Here is a 19,999-nt window from a genome sequence, read left to right as displayed (position 1 = left end):
TTCATCATCTCAACATTTAATTCTTTTCTCTCTAATCACTGTAATTCTAGTTGTTATAGATGTAAGAGCTGCAGACGTGTGTGCCCACTGAGCACCAGCCTATTTTTTTCCGTTTTGCTTTTCTGGTCATAGAATTGGCGACTTTACCATATTGATTCTCGTGCTTTCTGAGGGGCTGCAGCCATCAGTACTTACAGGCAAACATTCAGAGCAGATTTCACTGCATTTTATTGTAATTTGCTGTGATTCCAGGAGTTGCTGAGTGGCTCAACTAAAATGTGCAAATTGTACATATATAGTAGTTCTCCAGCAAGTTGCAATGCCAGTATTTCAGCAATTAATTCAACAAATACTTCTACCAGTTATGTCGGTATAACCAATTGTCTCACAAATTCATATGTTCATTTTCTATACCCGCTTACTTCAATCAAACATCATTGGAGGGGGGCTGGAGCCTATCCCAGCAGTCATAGGGAGCAAGGTGGGGTACACCCTGGACAGGACAACAGACTTCTTCCACACAGAGAAAGACAAAATCATTCACACGCATGCACACCCACAGTCAATTTAGAGTCTATAAGGTGAATTAGTTGTTGAACTTCAGACATCACATCTTCCTAGACGGGCCTAGCTGATCTATTTTGTGGGGAGGGTTGCCACAGTTACTGATGGTAGATAACAGCCCAATCATAGGTGGCCATACTCGCATACAGTGCATTCGGAAAGTATTCACCGCACTTCACTTTTCCCATATTTTGTTATGTTACAGCCTTATTCCAAAATAATACCAAAAAAGAGTAAATTGATTTGTTCACTCAAAATTCTACACACAATACCCCATAACGGCAACATAAAAAAAGGCTTTTTTTTTATGTTTGCAAATTTAATAAAAATATTTAAAGAATAAGAAATAAAACAAGAAAAATAAGAAATCAAAACAAATAAAATAAAAACCTAAGAAATCACATGTACATAATTATTTACAGCCTTTTCTCAATACTTTGTTGATGCACCTTTGGCAACACTTACAGCCTCAAGTCTCCTTGAATATGATGTCACAAGCTTGGTGCACCTGTCTTTGGGCAGTTTGGTCCATTCCTCTTTGCAGGCTCTCAGGCTCCATCAGGTTGGATGGGGAGCATCAATGCACAACTATTTTCAGATCTCTCCAGAGATGTTCAGTAGGATTCAGGTCTGGGCTTTTGCTGGACCACTCAAGGACATTCACAGAACAATATGCATCAGGAGGAATAAGCAGTCATAAACAGATGAGTTTTGAGTTGTGATTTGAAAAGGGGAAATTAATCAGTGATTCTGATTTGAAATGCTAATGAATTCCAGAGACAGGGAGCAGAGCGGCTGAATGTTCTGCTCCCCATGGTAGAAGAAGAGCATTTGACGGAGCAGGAGAGAGTGGGAACATGGAGGAGATTGGACAGATATGGCTGTCTGACTATAGTCCTTTTTAAATTCTCAAGGTCGGTCAGCTGGGCATTTAACCTTGAGGTGCGAGTTTTGTCAGTGAAAATATCGCCGAGCTCACTACAAATACATGTAATCTGGTCACTTTTCAAAGGGGTCAGACTCGTCAATAAAGCCGATTTTATGTACATTGAGTCATTTCAGGCCAGTTTGGTGTATAAATCTCATTGTTCCAGGTAATGAGAGCTGTCAGCTGGTTGTTAGAAGCAAGTTAGAGATAATAAACCGGCTGATTTCAATAGAACAGCATAAAGGCCGAGCGTGTTTTCACCGAGCAGCCAGTCACGGAAGCACGAATTCTCGCCTTCGGATTGGCCACTTTGCCAAAATGACGTAGCACCAACCTCAAGAATACCACAGATTCACTGTGCTAAAACAAAATATTTAAAAAAAAAAAGTAATGTTCTTACATAATAACATTGCCTAATCATATAAAAAAAATATTGTCATGTTATGTGACATACAGAAAAAATCTTTAAAACCAACAAAAAAAATTTAAATAAACAAAAAACTAAAATAACCCCTTTTGATAAACGTGTGCTAGTTTTTTATTAGCCTGTGGTCGATGCTTTCTGTGTGCGCCCATGAGCGTGCAGAAGAGCTCAAACATGGTCAGTATTGAAAGATGGTAGGTGTCTGATGTTAAAATTACAGCTGTGTGAGGTGTAAACTAAGAATGACACTTACACAGTGTTGTGCCCTCATTTGTGTCGGGTGAAAGATAAATCAAATCAGCTAGCTTAACAAGTTAGCATGTAGCTGATGACAAAGCAAAATTTGTTAAGCTTCTTTGCAAGTAAATAATGTAGTGATAATGTGTTTATTAGCTAGTGTTAAGCTCCTGTAGAGGTTGTGGTTTTGCTAAAACTGAATCCTACAGTCATGATGTTAAACATGTATGATGATTATCTCCAAAATGACAAAAATAACAAAGCTTAATTAAATGAAGCTTATTACAGCTGATATAGCTGTTGTTTTGAGGAAAATAAGCGTTTGAACACCCTGCGATTTTGCAAGTTCTCCCACTTAGAAATCATGGAGGGGTCTGAAATTTTCATCTTAGGTGCATGTCCACTGTGAGAGACATAATCTAAAACAAATCCGGAAATCACAATGTATGATTTTTTTTAATAATTTATTTGTATGTTACTGCTGCAAATAAGTATTTGAACACCTACCAACCAACAAGAATTCTGGCTCACACACACCTGTTAATTTTTCCTTTAAGAAGCCCTCTTATTCTGCACTCTTTACCTGTATTAATTGCACCTGTTTGAACTTGTTACCTGTATAAAAGACACCTGTTCACACACTCAATCAATCAGACTCCAACTTGTCCACCATAGCCAAGACCAAAGAGCTGTCTAAAGACACCAGGGACAAAACTGTAGACCTGCATAAGGCTGGGATGGACTACAGGACAACAGGCAAGCAGCTTGGTAGAAGACAACAACTGTTATGATTATTTATTAGAAAGTGGAAGAAACACAAGATGACTGTCAGTCTCCCTTGGTCTGGGATTCCATGCAAGATTTCACTTTGTGGGGTAAGGATGATTCTGAGAAAGCTCAGAACTACACTGGTGGACCTGGTCAATGACCTGAAGAGAGCTGGGACCACAGTCACAAAGATTACATTAGTAACACATGATGCTGTCATGGTTTAAAATCCTGCAGGGCAGCAAGGTCCCCCTGCTCAAGCCAGCACATGTCCAGGCCTGTTTGAAGTTCACCAGTGACCATCTGGATGATCCAGAGGAGGCATGGGAGAAGGCCATGTGGTCAGATGAGACCAGATTAGAGGTTTTTGGAATCGACTCCACTTACCATGTTTAGAGGATGAGAACAACCCCAAGAAAACCATCCCAACCATGAAGGATGGGGGTGGAAACATCATACTCTGGGGGTGCTCTTCTGCAAAGGGGACAGGACGACTGCACCGTATTGAAGGGAGGATGGATGGGGTCATGTATTGCCAGATTTTGGCAAACAACCTCCTTCCCTCAGTAAGAGCATTAAAGATGGGTCATGGCTGGATCTTCCAGCATGACAATGACCCCAAACACACAGCCAGGGCAACTAAGGAGGGGCTCCGTAAGAAGCATTTCAAGGTCCTGGAGTGGCCTGGCCAGTCTCCAGACCTGAACTCAATAGAAAATCTTTGGAGGGAGCTGAAACTCCAAACCTGAAAGATTTGGAGAAGATCTGTATGGAGGAGTGGACCAAAATCCCTGCTGCAGTGTTGAAAACTTGGTCAAGAACTACAGGAAACGTCTGACCTCTGTAATGGCAGACAAATGTTTCTGTACCAATTGTTAAGCTCTGTTTTTCTAGGGGGTCAAATACTTATTTTATGCAATAAAATGCAAATTAATTATTTAAAAATCATACAATGTGATTTTCTGGATTTTTTTTTTTTTTTTTTTTTTTTTTTAAGATTATGTCTCTCACAGTGGACATTCACCTAGGATGAAAATTTCTGACCCCTCCATGATTTCTAAGTTGGAGAACTTGCAAAATCGCAGGGTGTTCAAATACTTATTTTCCTCACTGTAATATGCCATCATTTACAGTAATTAAATGCATCAAATTCCATAAAAACTGGTGAAATAAATTGTGATAGCTGCTGACTTTCTATTACACAAATCATTCAGACGGTTGCTAGTACTGGCCAGAAAATGTGAACGAGTGTGATTTGCTTTATTTCTTTGAAAATTGGGTAAAAATTCTCATCTTGAAAACTATCCAGAGATTAATTCAAATTTTCTCTGCTTCCCTCATCATCTCCTTTTTTTTTTTTCTGTCTCTGAATTCAAAGTAGATGAACGCAGCATAGTTCAGAAATGATGCCGGGATTTGCTTCCTTCCACAGATTTCTTTGAGGGAAATAATGTCCCGTGGAGAGGAAAAGCAAGCATGGTTTTTAATCTTCAGTGCCAGGCAGGATGATCAGAGAGATAAAAATGCTTCATGTGTTATTTATTCTTTCTCCATTTTTCTACTTAAAAGGAGTAGACAAATGTTGGTGTGGAACTGTGGTCTGATTTCACCGTCAGCGATGTGTCCGTTCTGTTTGTTGGACAGATTTGATGTGTTATGGAGTTTAAGATGATTTACTCCTATTATGTAAAAAGGTCAATCTGCATCTGGGTCTGCAGGAAACTCCCAACAAAGAATTTGTGCTTTGTCCACTGTGAAAATTACAGAGTAAAGACTTAACCATAAACCTGCAGTATTGGGGGACACACATTAGCACTTCACTAATCTGCAAATGGCAGCATGAACTCCTCAATCCATCAGCCAGTTCAGCCTGTGGGTCAGTTAGTTTAAAGTCTTCAACAAACTGTGTAAAGTGTCTTGAGAGAGTTGGTTAACCAACAACAGTTAATAAATATTGTTTAAGTCAACTAGTCATTTGACTAAATGGAAACTGTGGACTTGTTTCATCTTAAAATTGGAGGTTTCTTTGTTTTCTTAAAGAAAAAAGTAAATGAAGAAAATCTTTTGTAGTAGAAGGAGAGTCTTAATCTGATTTTAAACTTAATCTTTTTTGACATTGCAAAAGAACTGTCTTGTTCATGGACACAGGTGGGTAGCACATACCTCGGTATACAAATTGGTAGCCCAACCCCTATCCCAATGACCTACCAAGAAAGAAAGAAAGAGGGAAGATGTGTCCTTGAAGACTGGAAAATTGTGAAGGATTAAGTGATGATGAAAGTCGTCATTACTTGCAGCCCAAGTTACAAACCATTAATGACATATGTTGACTATCTTCTAGCCGACAGTCTGCTTGGCTCTGACCTGGTTCTGTCCAGGGTGCAGATCATGACTGAGAACCTGCCCTCGTTTCTCACTGGTGTTCCACTCAATATGGTCCCACCATCAACAATCTGGTGCCACTATCGGTAATGTCTCTTCATCACAGAGTGTTGACATACAAACAAATGATGATTTAATGACCCATGACATCACATCTGTGTGTGTGTTTCTACCGTGTACCTTTATGCCAGGGACAATTACCGAAGATAGATCCTTCTGTCATTTGGGAGGGACCATATTCTCTTTGTCTTCCTTGATTGTGAGAGATGGACGGAGGCAAAGAGAAGCTTATTCTCTCTTATAGCTGATATGTTTGCCATGGAGCTGCCCAACACACCGGAGCGTACATTATACATTGGCCCATTAAGGCATATTAAATGAATATTAAAAATTCCACACGTGAGTGGGTCGTCTGGTGTGATGGATGTTTCTCATACAGTGCGTGGAGTTTGGTCTCACGAAGAGAAATGATAATTGGCCGCCATATAATGGGCTTTCATTGGCAAATGACTAATATCTTTGAGAGTCTGAGAAAGTTTTTGTAAGGACGGATGCGTGTGTGCACGTATCCGTGTGTGTTCATGCTCTGGCATTAATGAAGCCCATTTCCATGTTTACTTTCATGGTATCCTGTACAGACACACAGACAGAGAAAAATCAGGCCCATTTATTGATGTTGAAAAGGTTTGGACTTTTTAATGAAAAAGTCTAATTTTATGTTATTTGCTGGCAATAAAAAATGTAATCATGGTGTAATGAAAATTTGCATTGATAATGAAATAATATCAAGGGTCTCATCTATATGTTTTTTGGGTGTGTGGATAGATGAGAAACTGTCTTGGAGAGAACATATTGATCATGTTTGTAAAAAAAAAAAAATAACCAAGTCAGTAGGAATCATAAGCAAAATAAGATATTTAATACATCACAAATGTATTTTAACATTATATTATAGTTTAATTTATCCATATTTAAGTTATTGTAATATTGTTATTTCTACCTGGTTCTTTTTATGTAAAATTCTGTCCCTTACCAGAAACCAAACCATTGTATTCCTCATTTTGAGTTTATTCAATGTCACGTTAGAAACCAGGCCTGGGACCCTCACAGACTGTGTCCATCTTGTGAAAGGCCCCTAAAATGAGTCATACAACACTTTTTATACCTTGTGGGTGTTAACGTGGGTGTGGTTTAGTCTCACATTTCTAATGTTACTGGCTCTCACCAACAGGGGGAGCTCTCCCTGTATCTGAAACTTGGACAGATGATAGAGTAAAACTTAACATATTTCTCAGAACTTCCAAACAAGTAACACAAATACTTAATAGCTAACATAAAACAAAGAATTAGCACAGATATTATCTAACAATATTGTATGGGGAAGTACCTTTGCAACTTATATAAACAAAATATTTCTTATACAGAAAAAATTTGCTCAAACAGCTACTCGTTCGAAACCTTGTACTCCAAGTGCACCTCTGTTTTTTTAAATTGCAGCTCTTAAATATTTTCCATATAAATATTTTCTTGACTTGTACGTTAGTTTTCACAGCTCTCTATGACATTAAGTGGCCTTCCTTCATTAAATATTATTTTATGCATAACCATCAAATTCATAATTATCCAACCAGGCAGGCTGCACATTTGCATTTACCTTTGCAGAGAGCGACTTATCAGCATCACGTCAGATATCATGGCGTTAAATCTTGCAATGATAATGTACGTCTTGTAAATCCATCTACCATCTTATATACGTATAAAAGTGGACTAAAAGCGAAGATCCTGCAGGAGTACTTACAACGATTTGTTTTAATCTGGAAAAAATGTTGTAATTCTGTTGTATTCTGTTATGTTTGCTTTGTTTGGGAGTGGATTCTCTATAAGCCTTTTTGGCTTCCACCACTCCCTTGCACATTACTTATATTGCATTTTTTTTTTCCTCTCTCCCTCTCTCTTTTGTTGTTTTATGTATATACATTATTTTGTATGAGCTATTTTGTGCTAAATAAACACATCAAAATCAGTCAAATCAATGGATGACAATGAAAACAAATGAAGCAAAGCTGTTATTCTGGAATAATGCATGGTTGTTTTTACAAGTGACTGAGTGAAAATAGTAACTTAAAATTAATTCATTGCTTAACACCCCTCACTATTGCTGCCTTTGCAGTTGGCATTTTTGTAATGTTTTGAAGATAAAACATCGTACCAGTCATCAGAATTACTGTCGTCTGCAGCGGAGGACTGTCGGTGACGAAGTGGTACTGGGTCATTTTTCAATGGTGACGTCACGGACAGTATGTTACAGCACTGTATTAACACAGGAAACCAGCATGAAACTTAAACATTCACACTGAGATACTCTGCAGATTTTGGCCACTATTTTTCAAGCTGGCCACCAAATTTCCATTTTCCCCATATTTCTGAAGATCACTGGTGGATTTGAGTGAATACTGGATTTGTTCATATTTTTTTTAATTCCTAAATTTGATTTTGCCATTAATTATCCCTCACGAGACCTTTTTCGTGAATCTACAATCATTAAATTGTGTGAATATTCATATGGTATAGCATTTGTAGCATAAATTAACATTTAATTTTCACTAGCTGGACAGGTACAAAATCATTTTATGTGCCTTAATAAACTATATTAATAGTGGTGTTAAAACAAGTACACATTTTCATTTTAACATGACAAGCCTTATTCATCATTTATTATCACATTAAAATAAAATGTAATACAATAAATTTAGTGGGTGGAAACTTGTGATATCCATATCAGCTAATTTCGTGTAGTATAACGACAATTATACTAAAAAGTCTGCATGTTTAATTTGCAAAATCTATATTTAACTTTTCTCTCTCTGTCACACACACACACACACACACACACACAAAACAGCATTCCAAAAATCGGATGCTCACATGGTATTTTTTAAAACTTAGTTATGAAAAATTTGGTGGTAATTCAAAAATGTTTTTTTTTTTATTTAATTTTTTTTTTTTTTTTTACACAAATTGGTAAATTTTCCTAATTGGTAAATAATAAAAGGACTGCATGACTGTCGTGGTTTCCCATATCTGCTCAGACACTTATAGTGCTTTACAATGATGCCTTACATTAAATAAAGTTTAAATAAATATATCAAAATTTCACCAAACACACACACAAACACAAATATATCAGCATGCTGCTATGCAAATCACTCAGCTGTACATGGGGAGCAGTTTGGGGATTAAGGCCAAGTTCTGCTGTACTATTAATTTAAGAGAAAAAATGAAATGAACTTTGACTTGAAAGAGTACAATGGAATGACTATTCAAGTTGGAATTGCTTGTTGGAGCCTCAGACGAGGTCGCTGATCTGATATCACAGAAATATGGCGGAGGAATAACGTTTTTGTTCATTGTGACATGTATGGAGTGTTTTATGCTATAAATGTATCTGAGGAGTACCGACGTGACTTGTGGACCTTGGTGTTGCTCTCAGTACAGTGGTGCATCGCAAACACTTCCACAACAGAGAATGAAAATATCACAGAAAAGAGCTCAAAGTTCTTTACCAGAGCAGATGCACTGGGACGCGTTTAGATCGAATGTCCGGAATACAGACTCAGAATTGACAACATAACAAAACGCAACAAAGCGTTCAAGGGCTCCTTAGTAAGTTGCCTGTTTGATGGGGAATTGAACCATGAATCCTCTGGTCCCATGCCCACCTCTCAAACCTCCAGGACACCACCTCAGACCCATATGTAGGGGGAGGTGGGCTGCCAATATCTAGACCTGGGTTTGATTCCGAGTCGTGCTTTTGAACTGTAAATGGAAGTAACCTGTGATGGACAGGTACCCTGTCCAGGTGGAGTTGCAGACTTTCACCTGCTTCACACTATGGTATCCAGTAATAAGCACCTTTGTAGGCCTTCTTTGGCATCCAGTGCAGCAGATAACTGAAACAATCTTTCAAATGGTGATACAAACACCAAATTTGGCACACATGTTCTTTAAACATTACTCTTTTGAGAAAGCAGACTATCCACAAATCTAACGTACCTCAGGATGTGTGCTGACGAGCGTGAGACCTCACCCCCTCCTCTTTCACAGACCGTGCATCAAACCCTGGACGTTCTCTGCATCCACTGATGATGAGATGGCTCCCGAGACGACGATCTCACCCGTCTGGTCACAAGGTCGAGTCTCTGGCAAATACACACTGTATACTCCAGTCTTAAATGCCACCATGTTCCAATCCATATAGATGCACCACAGCTGTGAGTCCTGACGAGCCGCAGGTGATCAGGGTGAGGTCCTGATAACCTCAGCTACACAGCCACTCAGTCCCAAATGCAAGCCACCTGGAAGGAAAACCAAAAGACAGAAACAAAAAGGCAGCCAGGCCCCCCAGCCATACAACACCTACGAGCATCAGTGTAGCCAAGGAGACAGTAGCTAGTCTCAGAAACGTATTTCTACTGCAATGAAAGGACGTCTCGGGGCAGCAGTCCTTGTTAGGCAATACAAGGCAGGTAAGGACAAAGGTTGTAGCATCCAGTCCCTGTTTTCTTACAATACGTCACCATTTCTGGCTTCTTCCAGAGAGCTACTTCTTAACAAGCACCCTGTAAACACAGCTTTGACCTTCCACCTCATTTGACAAAGTCAATCTGTTGGATAAAACAAAGTAAACAGCTGCTGACCCCCAGATTAGACCTCAGGGACACAGGTTTAAAACGAATCCAGTCCACTGAACTGTAGAGGCCGGACACGAGGAGCAACACGCTGTCCCGTGATGTTTGGCTGTGGTAGCCAAACAGATGATTCATGTGGTTATGTTTGACCAGATGGGTTATGTGCATGTATCAGCAGATGGTAACGATGACTGACTTCACTGTCTCAAGTCATTAACGCCAACATCTAAAAATTCATATTCATGTACACAGTTAGCTTCAGGCAAAATTGGCTACACTTAGTGGAACAAGAGTTCATTTTAATAAGCTCTCGCGAACACAAAGTCACACATACCGTACGCACGCACGATGTGAAGTGTAATATTACAGCGGCTCGCTGACATTTGTCGTCTCCGGCCTGTTAGAGCACTTACTACTCTGTTACTTGGAGCAAACGCTCCTCTGTCTCATTTAACTTTTCCCACTTTTCGACTTCTTCAACTCCCTTCAGGTTGAAAGATGCTGCGAGAGGTTTAATTAAACGAGTTAAAAATAGTCACAGCTCACAACAAAGGCACAGTGGCGCCCACATCCAAAAGGTGTTTGCACCTGACGCGCAAAAACATCCCCGCAGCGATGCCGGGGTGTCATTTTTCAAAGCACAACACTTGAACCTGTATAATTCTCCAAGGTGCAAAACTCTGAAGCGTCACAAATACATTTTCTTCCTCATTTTTGTATTTCCGTGGAGAACTGCGTTCCATCTCAGGTGTCTGTGGTGTCTGGGTTTGTGGCCTGGGTGCAGATTATGTATTATGCTAAGTGTTAGAATTTTCAAGTAATTACTTTGTGTGTGAGACTTTATCAGCTTCACTTTCTAATAACATTTCATGTATTATACTTTTAGAACCTCACCTTCAGAGCTCTGAATTATATAAGTGCAGAAGGAAACAAATTCAGCAACGATTGGGAAATTAGATCAGTTAACATTTTTTGTCTTCTGTACACCAGCTGTAGCGTAAAATGTATTAGACATTTATTTGTAACACTGTGGGAAATGTGAATGATTAATCACTGTTAGTTATTTTTTCATTGTACCTTCAGTGTTTTTGATGGTTTTAGTTTTTTTCGGTGTTAGTTCAACAGAAATGACCGATGGCCTCATTGTTTATACATTGCTATTTGCCAGTGTAAATCATGTAGATTTTTTTTTTCATTGCTTTCTTTTTGTGATGAGTTCAGTGTAAAAGCACAAAGTGCATTGCAGCGTAACAATGTCAACTTAACACAAATACACTCAAAAAATATAAACGCAACACTTTTGGTTTTGCTCCCATTTCGTATGAGATGAACTCAAAGATCTAAAACTTTTTCCACCTACACAATATCACCATTTCCCTCAAATATTGTTCACAAACCAGTCTAAATCTGTGATAGTGAGCACTTCTCCTTTGCTGAGATAATCCATCCCACCTCACAGGTGTGCCATACCAAGATGCTGATTAGACACCATGATTAGTGCACAGGTGTGCCTTAGACTGCCCACAATAAAAGGCCACTCTGAAAGGTGCAGTTTTATCACACAGCACAATGCCACAGATGTCACAAGATTTGAGGGAGCGTGCAGTTGGCATGCTGACAGCAGGAATGTCAACCAGAGCTGTTGCTCGTGTATTGAATGTTCATTTCTCTACCATAAGCCGTCTCCAAAGGCGTTTCAGAGAATTTGGCAGTACATCCAACCAGCTTCACAACTGCAGACCACGTGTAACCACACCAGCCCAGGACCTCCACATCCAGCATGTTCACCTGCAAGATCGTCTGAGACCAGCCACTCGGACAGCTGCTGAAACAATCGGTTTGCATAACCAAAGAATTTCTGCACAAACTGTCAGAAACCGTCTCAGGGAAGCTCATCTGCATGCTCGTCGTCCTCATCGGGGTCTCGACCTGACTCCAGTTCGTCGTCGTAACCGACTTGAGTGGGCAAATGCTCACATTCGCTGGCGTTTGGCACGTTGGAGAGGTGTTCTCTTCATGGATGAATCCCGGTTCACACTGTTCAGGACAGATGGCAGACAGCGTGTGTGGCGTCGTGTGGGTGAGCGGTTTTCTGATGTCAGTGTTGTGGATCGAGTGGCCCATGGTGGCGGTGGGGTTATGGTATGGGCAGGCGTCTCTTATGGACGAAGAACACAGGTGCATTTTATTGATGGCATTTTGAATGCACAGAGATACCGTGACGAGATCCTGAGGCCCATTGTTGTGCCATACATCCAAGAACATCACCTCATGTTGCAGCAGGATAATGCACGGCCCCATGTTGCAAGGATCTGTACACAATTCTTGGAAGCTGAAAATGTCCCAGTTCTTGCATGGCCGGCATACTCACCGGACATGTACCCATTGAGCATGTTTGGGATGCTCTGGACCGGCGTATACGACAGCGTGTACCAGTTCCTGCCAATATCCAGCAACTTCGCACAGCCATTGAAGAGGAGTGGACCAACATTCCACAGGCCACAATTGACAACCTGATCAACTCTATGCGAAGGAGATGTGTTGCACTGCATGAGGCAAATGGTGGTCACACCAGATACTGACTGGTATCCCCCCCCCCCCCCCAATAAAACAAAACTGCACCTTTCAGAGTGGCCTTTTATTGTGGACAGTCTAAGGCACACCTAATCATGCACTAATCATGGTGTCTAATCAGCATCTTGATATGGCACACCTGTGAGGTGGGATGGATTATCTCAGCAAAGGAGAAGTGCTCACTATCACAGATTTAGACTGGTTTGTGAACAATATTTGAGGGAAATGGTGATATTGTGTATGTGGAAAAAGTTTTAGATCTTTGAGTTCATCTCATACAAAATGGGAGCAAAACCAAAAGTGTTGCATTTATATTTTTGTTGAGTGTAATTATTCCCGTGTTGCTGTTCTGTATATAAAATAACCAAGATATATTGTTGGAAAAAGGCTTTCTAAAGACCAAGTCTTTTTTCTTAAAAAAAAAAAAGAAAAAAAAAGTGGATTTTCCAGGCAGCAGTTTAATTTTTCAACCACATAGTCACACATTTGCTGTCACATTTTTGACCACCATATTCTAACATTACATTCTGTTACACTGTTATTTCATGGCTGCTTGAGAGTAGTTTAATGTCTGTGCGGCAATTATCACCATGACCTTGAATTTGTATCATAGCATTTCCTCAGCTATGCAGATCCCATAATTTTACAGTGTTTATTTTGTGGCTGTTATAGCACTTCAGAGTGCTTCAACTTGGCATTTCCGGGAGGGTTGTTGAGCTTTGTTCTGATATTTGTGGCAGTTACTACTGGCTGTGGAAATTATTTTCATTATTATGAAAAAAATTAATAAACAGAGTGTTAAACAAAAATACACTGTGCATTTGAGTTTTTTGTGTGACAACTGTGGGCAGATTTGTTTCACCGGTATTTGTTGCACCTGCTGTTGTAGATACACTGAGATGTGAAAAGTGTAGATCCTGAAGATGATGACGACCCCATTTTTCCATGTGTATTTTCAAGCAAAAAAATAGTATTATATTCCAATTAGTACATCATTTGTATGCATTATGTTTGGTTTTTGTTTTGCAGAAAGCACTTTCAAAATTTTCTAGAAAAGTGTTATGTAAAGTTTACTTTTATTACTATTATTATGACTGCAAATAGCTCAGCAAGGCCCTTTTCATCCGGCTACATTCCAACTTGCCAAGTCAGCGAGCTTGATGAGCCAGTGACAAATATCTGAAGTAGTAGTAGAAGTTAGCTGCCCTACTCAGTCTCGATCAGAATTAAAGCTAATTAATAATAAGAATAGGCACGGTTTGTAACAGGTATTGCTTGTGTAATAACTGCCAGAATTCTACTCACTTCCCTGCAAGAGTGTCAGTGTGGTTTGTGATTGTGCAGAATTTATGCAGATTTGATTATGAGCATTTGCCAGAACTGAAGGCAAAACAAAATGTTGGCTGGTATCAGCCAAGCAAACATTTGACATCCTTCAATCTCTGGAGCACCGTCCAACCTGCAGCCACATCCTGCCGTACTGCTCTGGCATTATGGAAATTTCTTTGTTTTGCTTGTTGCTGATTATTTTAAGTATAGAACTTTAAAAAAAAAAACATTCCATTCTTTTTACACCTGCATTTATATTAATGTCAGCATGTGATAAACATGTTTGAGTACAGTCTGACCTATAAACTGCGCTGTAATCCATGTTTATGTTAGCGACAGAGTAATAATGCCTCTGACTGTCAGTTTAATTTAAATCCTGTATCTGGTAATAAGACATGTTAAAAGTCTCATTATTTTGACGAAATTACTTTTCCATATGGCGTATATGACATGGCGCAGCTACAAGGCAGCGAAGACTTACTGAAAGAAGATCTGAAATTCTCTTGGAAAAGCAGCATTGACCATTGAAGTGCACAATTTAATGAGATCAAGGCCATCCAGCAGCAGAAGTGACATCGGGATGGGAATTTGTGGATTGGCAACTTTTTGAGTACCAATTAGAGGAAAAATATCTTGTGAAGAAAACCACTTCAAATTCCATTTGAAAATGGCCTTTCTTTAAAACACCTATTGTTCTCCACGAAGGCGGATTCTCAAAGGCGTTCTCATTTATTTCTGCAGTCAGGAGCATCTCTTGTGCTCAGAATGTGTGTTCAATGTCGATCACAAATTGGCCTTTATTTTATCACTTTGAAAGAACTGCATCTTGGCGATGTCTAAGGCGGGACGCCGCCCCTTTGGTGCGCCGTGATTGAAATAACTTCCTTATCTTAAACTTAATTTGTCATCGCGCTTATCGGTTTGGTGTTTGTTGTATCTCCGCCGGAAAGCCGCGTGTGCTTTGGGAGAGTTTTTGAAAAATTTGTTTGATAAACATTTCAATACGACAGTGATGAATGTGCCGTGCACCGTGTCCAGCCAGGCGCATCTGTGGATCTGGCACGGAGGTAATCAGTTCTGTGATTTGGCTCCCGTGTTTATTCCTCTGCTGCAGTTTTAGTGCAGTTCCAGTACTCAGTTTCTGAACGCCCTTAATTTTTTCTGTTCTGTGCTTCCCTCACCATGAATCTTTCTTTGTGGAGTTTTCATGTTCTCCCCATGTTTGTGTGGGTTTCTTCTGGGTGCTCCGGTTTCCTCCGACATTTAAAGACATGCAAATTAGGTGAATTGGAAACTTTAGAATTGTCTACGTCTCCTTTGCAAAAGAGGACTCAATCTCAACGGGACTAACCTGGTTAAATAAAGGTTAAATTAAATAAATCTTAAATTAAAGTAAATTAAGTAATTAAATTAAATATTAAGTAAAATTAGTCAGCTGTACCTAGTAAAGTGGCCAGTGAGTGTAAAATGACTATTTATATCAAACTTTCCCAGGAATCAAAGCACAACAAAAACAAATAATAAAGGAAAAATGCTAATAATAAAAAAACACATTACAACACTGCACAAAAATCCCAAATTAAAGAGCTGACAGTACAGAAAAAAGCCGTGACTTATAGTCCAGTGTGATTAAAATATGGGTTTGTCTTCAAGGAGAAAAAAAATCACTCAATAAAAGTCAAAATCTTGGAATGAATTTGGAAGCTTCAAAGCCAGAAGATGCTTTTGTGTCATTTAAAGAGTCTAGAGCTATGACTAGGATTATGATTAGGGTTAGAGGTAGGGTTAGGATTATGTTTAGGGTTAGAGGTAGGGTTAGGATTATGATTAGGGTTAGAGGTAGGGTTAGGATTATGTTTAGGGTTAGAGGTAGGGTTAGGATTATGATTAGGGTTAGAGGTAGGGTTAGGATTATGAGTAGGGTTAGGATTAAGGGTACGGTTAGCCCCAGGCCCACCTCACACCTGGGGCCGGGTTCTCCTGTATTCCCGGGTCATGTCTTGGGCAAGTATCTGAATAGACTTTTCATTTTTTCCGTATAGAATCTTCTCAGATGTACCTGACCTCTTTTCACTCTCTTTCTCTCTCTTTATATGCCTAAATGCACCTTCTTCTTTGGCCACACTCCTCTTTCTCCTTCTCCCCGATGCTTCATCTTTCTGGAGTGATGGGAGGAAGACAGAGGTGTGGCGAGAAGAATAGAGACAGCAGAGAAGTCACTTCATCAGCCACAGTCTAATTCATCAGCAGCTGTTTAGCAAGCTGCTCCTTTGTCTTCATTAGTCACTGCTGGTTTCATTTCATTCAAAAGTCATTAGAAAAGTTATCAGAAATAATGCACCATGTTTTTCACGTCCCCGTGACCTCCTGATGCACACTTAAAGAGGATAGGAATTTTGATATGATCAGCCTGCTCAATTCATTTTTTAAAAATGAATTGAAATGACTTTATCCTGCAGCCTCTTGGATCAAAATGGGTTAAAGTATTACTGCAAGATTTGGTTACAGAGATTATGAAAAACTGATGATCACATTCAGGTCCACCCAGGCTCTGGAATCACAGACCAGCACTTATTTCTTGTAAAGGTCATGTTCGGGGTCATGGAAGTTTGCCTATCTGGTCTACAGGCACTTTGTGGACTTGAAGAAGTTCTACGACTGCATCCCTTAGGATGCCTTGTGGGGTGCTTGGGGAACCTGTCTCAGGCTGACTGTTCCTGTAACTATAGTGAGAGCTGTGCTTCTACCATCAGCCAAAAATCAAACAATTTCTCTGTGAGAACTGGAATCCATCAAGGTTGAGCCTTTTCACCAATTCTGTTTGTGCTTTTCCTGGACAGAGTCTCAAGGCGCAACCAAGGGACGCAGAGTGTCTGTTACAGTGACCTTGGGATCACATGGCTGCTTTTTCAGAATGAAGTTGTTCTCATGGCTTCTTTAGAACATGACCTCCATTGTGCACTGGGAACGTGTTGCAGCAGAGTGAGAAGTGGTTGGAATTACAATAAGTACCTCCATCTCTGCGGTCAGAAACTGCTTGATCACCCAATCTGAGTTGGGATCCAGACACAGAGTGACTGGACTCACCCTGAGAAACTGTTTAAAGTTCATCCTGAAGCAATTTGGAAAAGAATCACCGCTCCTCATCATTGAAATAAGTCACATGATATGTTTGGGTGTCTGATTAGGATGGACCCTGAACCCCAGTGTCGACCTGTAAAACTGAACTACATTATATCCCATCTAGTATTGGCACAATTTGGATCCTTAAAGAGGTACTGAAGGAAGTGATTGGAGGAAAGGACATCTGGGTTATCTTACTTAACCTGCTGCTGCATGGATGGACTGATTCATGTCTTGGAAAAACATTTCTCCAACTAGTAGCAGTTAGTTCTTGTCTTGGGCTAGTCTTGTTCACAAATATAGTAGTACTTTCACATAATAGAGGGGGTATAGAGGTGTGTGTAAAAAAATTTGTTTGTACATGATCAGCACTTTATTTAGGCACTTTAGTAATAGTGTTGACTGTGTGTCATTTCGTTTGTACTATCATATTGATTGGTTACTGTAGTGTTTGTCTTGTAAAGTGTTATGTTGTATTGTGTTATATTATATTCTCTTTTATTCATGTATGTTCTGTGTTGGTGGTATTTTTACTCCATGGGACTGCGAATTGAAATTAGCCTTGAGCTAAAGCCGGCATTTTTACAGCACCTGCTGTCTGTTCATTAATACAGTATGCATCGTCCCATTCAAATAAATTAATAAATGAAATGAAATACTGTGCAGTAGCAGCACCAAATATCATCATAACCTAGAAACACCCCTGGGTACCAGTTTTAAAGGGTATAAATGAAATTCCAGGCTGGAGAACGCTGGAGGACTAGCATACAGATGCATGGACAGATGGATGAACAAACAGATGCATGGACGGATGGATGGACAAACAGATCCATGCATGGACAGATAAATGGACAAACAGATCCATGCATGGACAGATGGCTGGATGGACAAACATGTATGGACAGATGGATGGATGGACAAACAGATGCATGAACAGATGGATGGATGGACAAACAAATGCATGCATGGACAGATGGATGCATGGACAGATGGATGGATGGATGGATGGATGGATGGATGGATGGATGGTAATAGTGATGCTGGAAAACCTTGATCACAGTTGTGATTATTTCCTTTTTTCTCTCCAGACAGCTACTGGAACGCGGCCTCTTTCACCACCCCGTCATCCTACCTGCACTTTGCCACCTTCCAGGGTGAAACCAGTGCAGACATCTCTTTCTATTTCAAGACCAGCGCGCCTTACGGGGTCTTCCTGGAAAACCTGGGCAACACCGACTTCATACGATTGGAGCTAAAATGTAAGTAGTTTCTATCCGTCACTATATAGTCCATGGGCCAAGCAGGTTGTCAGTACCACTTAAAGGCACGATGCTACATTTACAGTGCAGCCTCAGTTAGTGCCAAGAAGGTATAGTTTGAACTGTCTGTTCTGCTTAGTTATCAGGTTATGTGGAAACATATGTCATATGTAATAAAATCCAGTGGACATCAACCTTTACTTTGGAGGCCAAGCTTTCAGGATGGTCAAAACTATTCAGTTTATTAACCCTATTAGCTCAACCAATAATTTGCATCACTTTATACCAAAACTGGAGCAACTTTTACTTTTGACCCCTGTCCAAACTGAAATTGCCCTTTGTCACCATTTTTGCAGTTTTTACCCCATAACTCCAGAACATCCAGTCACAGATAGTCCAAACTATACCTTTTTGGATTTTTTTATGATCAGATAAATAATGTGGTGTATTTCTCGATATGACTGGACCATTTTAAAATTTGACCCCTGTGTAATTCGTCATTGACCCCTACCTGGCTGTAGCTACCACCATACATTTTTCTGTAGGTTATGGTATACTGAGGCTGGATTGTAAGTCTCGTTTAGTCCCCTTAAGTGGTACTGATGAGGTAAAAATTGTCTTCTGCCTCATGGACTACTAAGAGTCTAGGCATTTTACTACCGTGCACGCTGGCAGTAGAACAGGATGTGATAATTACTTGTGTAACTGTCTGCTAAATAACTTGGAAATGGCTGATCAGGTTTCACTAAACTTGGTTGGAATGTTCCTTGGGCGATTAGTTTTTGCTCAAAGGTCATTGTCATCAAAAAATCATCCAAAAACAGTTGGTCCACCAGTCAGGATGGAGAGACATTACCTGATGATATTTGTCATCCCTCCAATGGCTTTTAATTAATTTCTGTTCTTGCTTTTAACCTTTGAACGTGTGTTAGGTTTAATATAGAACTCAGCACAAAAGCACTACACACACGTGTACACGCAGCCTGTTGCACACACTCAAACTCACTTGTTTGCTTTCCTGATTGCGGCGCACTACTTTGTGTGATTGCTAAAGAGAGCAATCATTTATTTAAGGCAATTGGTGTTTACAATAATTATGTCCATTATGAACGTCTGGTTAATCAAATCACCCATTTTCAGGAATGACAAAACAGAAGCTTGCATTCGACGCTAATGCACAGACTCTGTTTTTATCATTTCAAGGAGCATTGCCTTCAGTGATGTTATGGCTCATATTTGAGCAGATAAAGACAATTCCTCTGATTATACAAGAATTTAGCTATTCAGCTTTGCAGTATTTAATTTAACATAACAAATTAGAATTTGTATGTCAATAAAAAATATTCCAGGTGGCTTTTTATGGCTCCTGATCCATTTTTTAAAAACATTTGAGAACTATTACATCATTGTTTTGTGAAGGAAATGCATTTGATAACAACGGCCCCTGAACTACATTCATTCTGATTTAATTGGAGTCCACCTGGGGTAAATTCAGTTGACTGGACATGATTTGGAAAGACACACACTTGTCTACATATAAGGCCCTGAAATTTTCAGATCACCTGCTAGATGGTGACAAAACTGCTCAAATGTGCGGCAAGGTCTTGACTGTTTATTCTTTTGAGAATTTATCATTTGGCATAAAAAAATAAATAAATAAGATGGATCCATGTCCTTATGTGCAACTTACTTGTATTATGCAGCTGTCTTCAATTAAATTTAC

General features: G+C 39.7%; 1 protein-coding gene across 1 annotated transcript in view; it reads left to right on the top strand.

The window, feature by feature from the left end:
* cntnap2a (contactin associated protein 2a) overlaps positions 1-19,999 on the top strand; it is a 1,233,088-nt gene that overhangs the window by 1,032,925 nt on the left and 180,164 nt on the right. The window contains 1 exon segment of the mRNA XM_034162408.1: positions 18,106-18,276. Within this exon segment, the coding sequence (XP_034018299.1) occupies positions 18,106-18,276 (171 nt within the window).

Source organism: Thalassophryne amazonica, chromosome 1, assembly GCF_902500255.1.
Source record: "Thalassophryne amazonica chromosome 1, fThaAma1.1, whole genome shotgun sequence".
NCBI classification, from domain to species: Eukaryota; Metazoa; Chordata; class Actinopteri; order Batrachoidiformes; family Batrachoididae; genus Thalassophryne; species Thalassophryne amazonica.
This window is presented reverse-complemented; position numbering and strand designations above follow the sequence as displayed.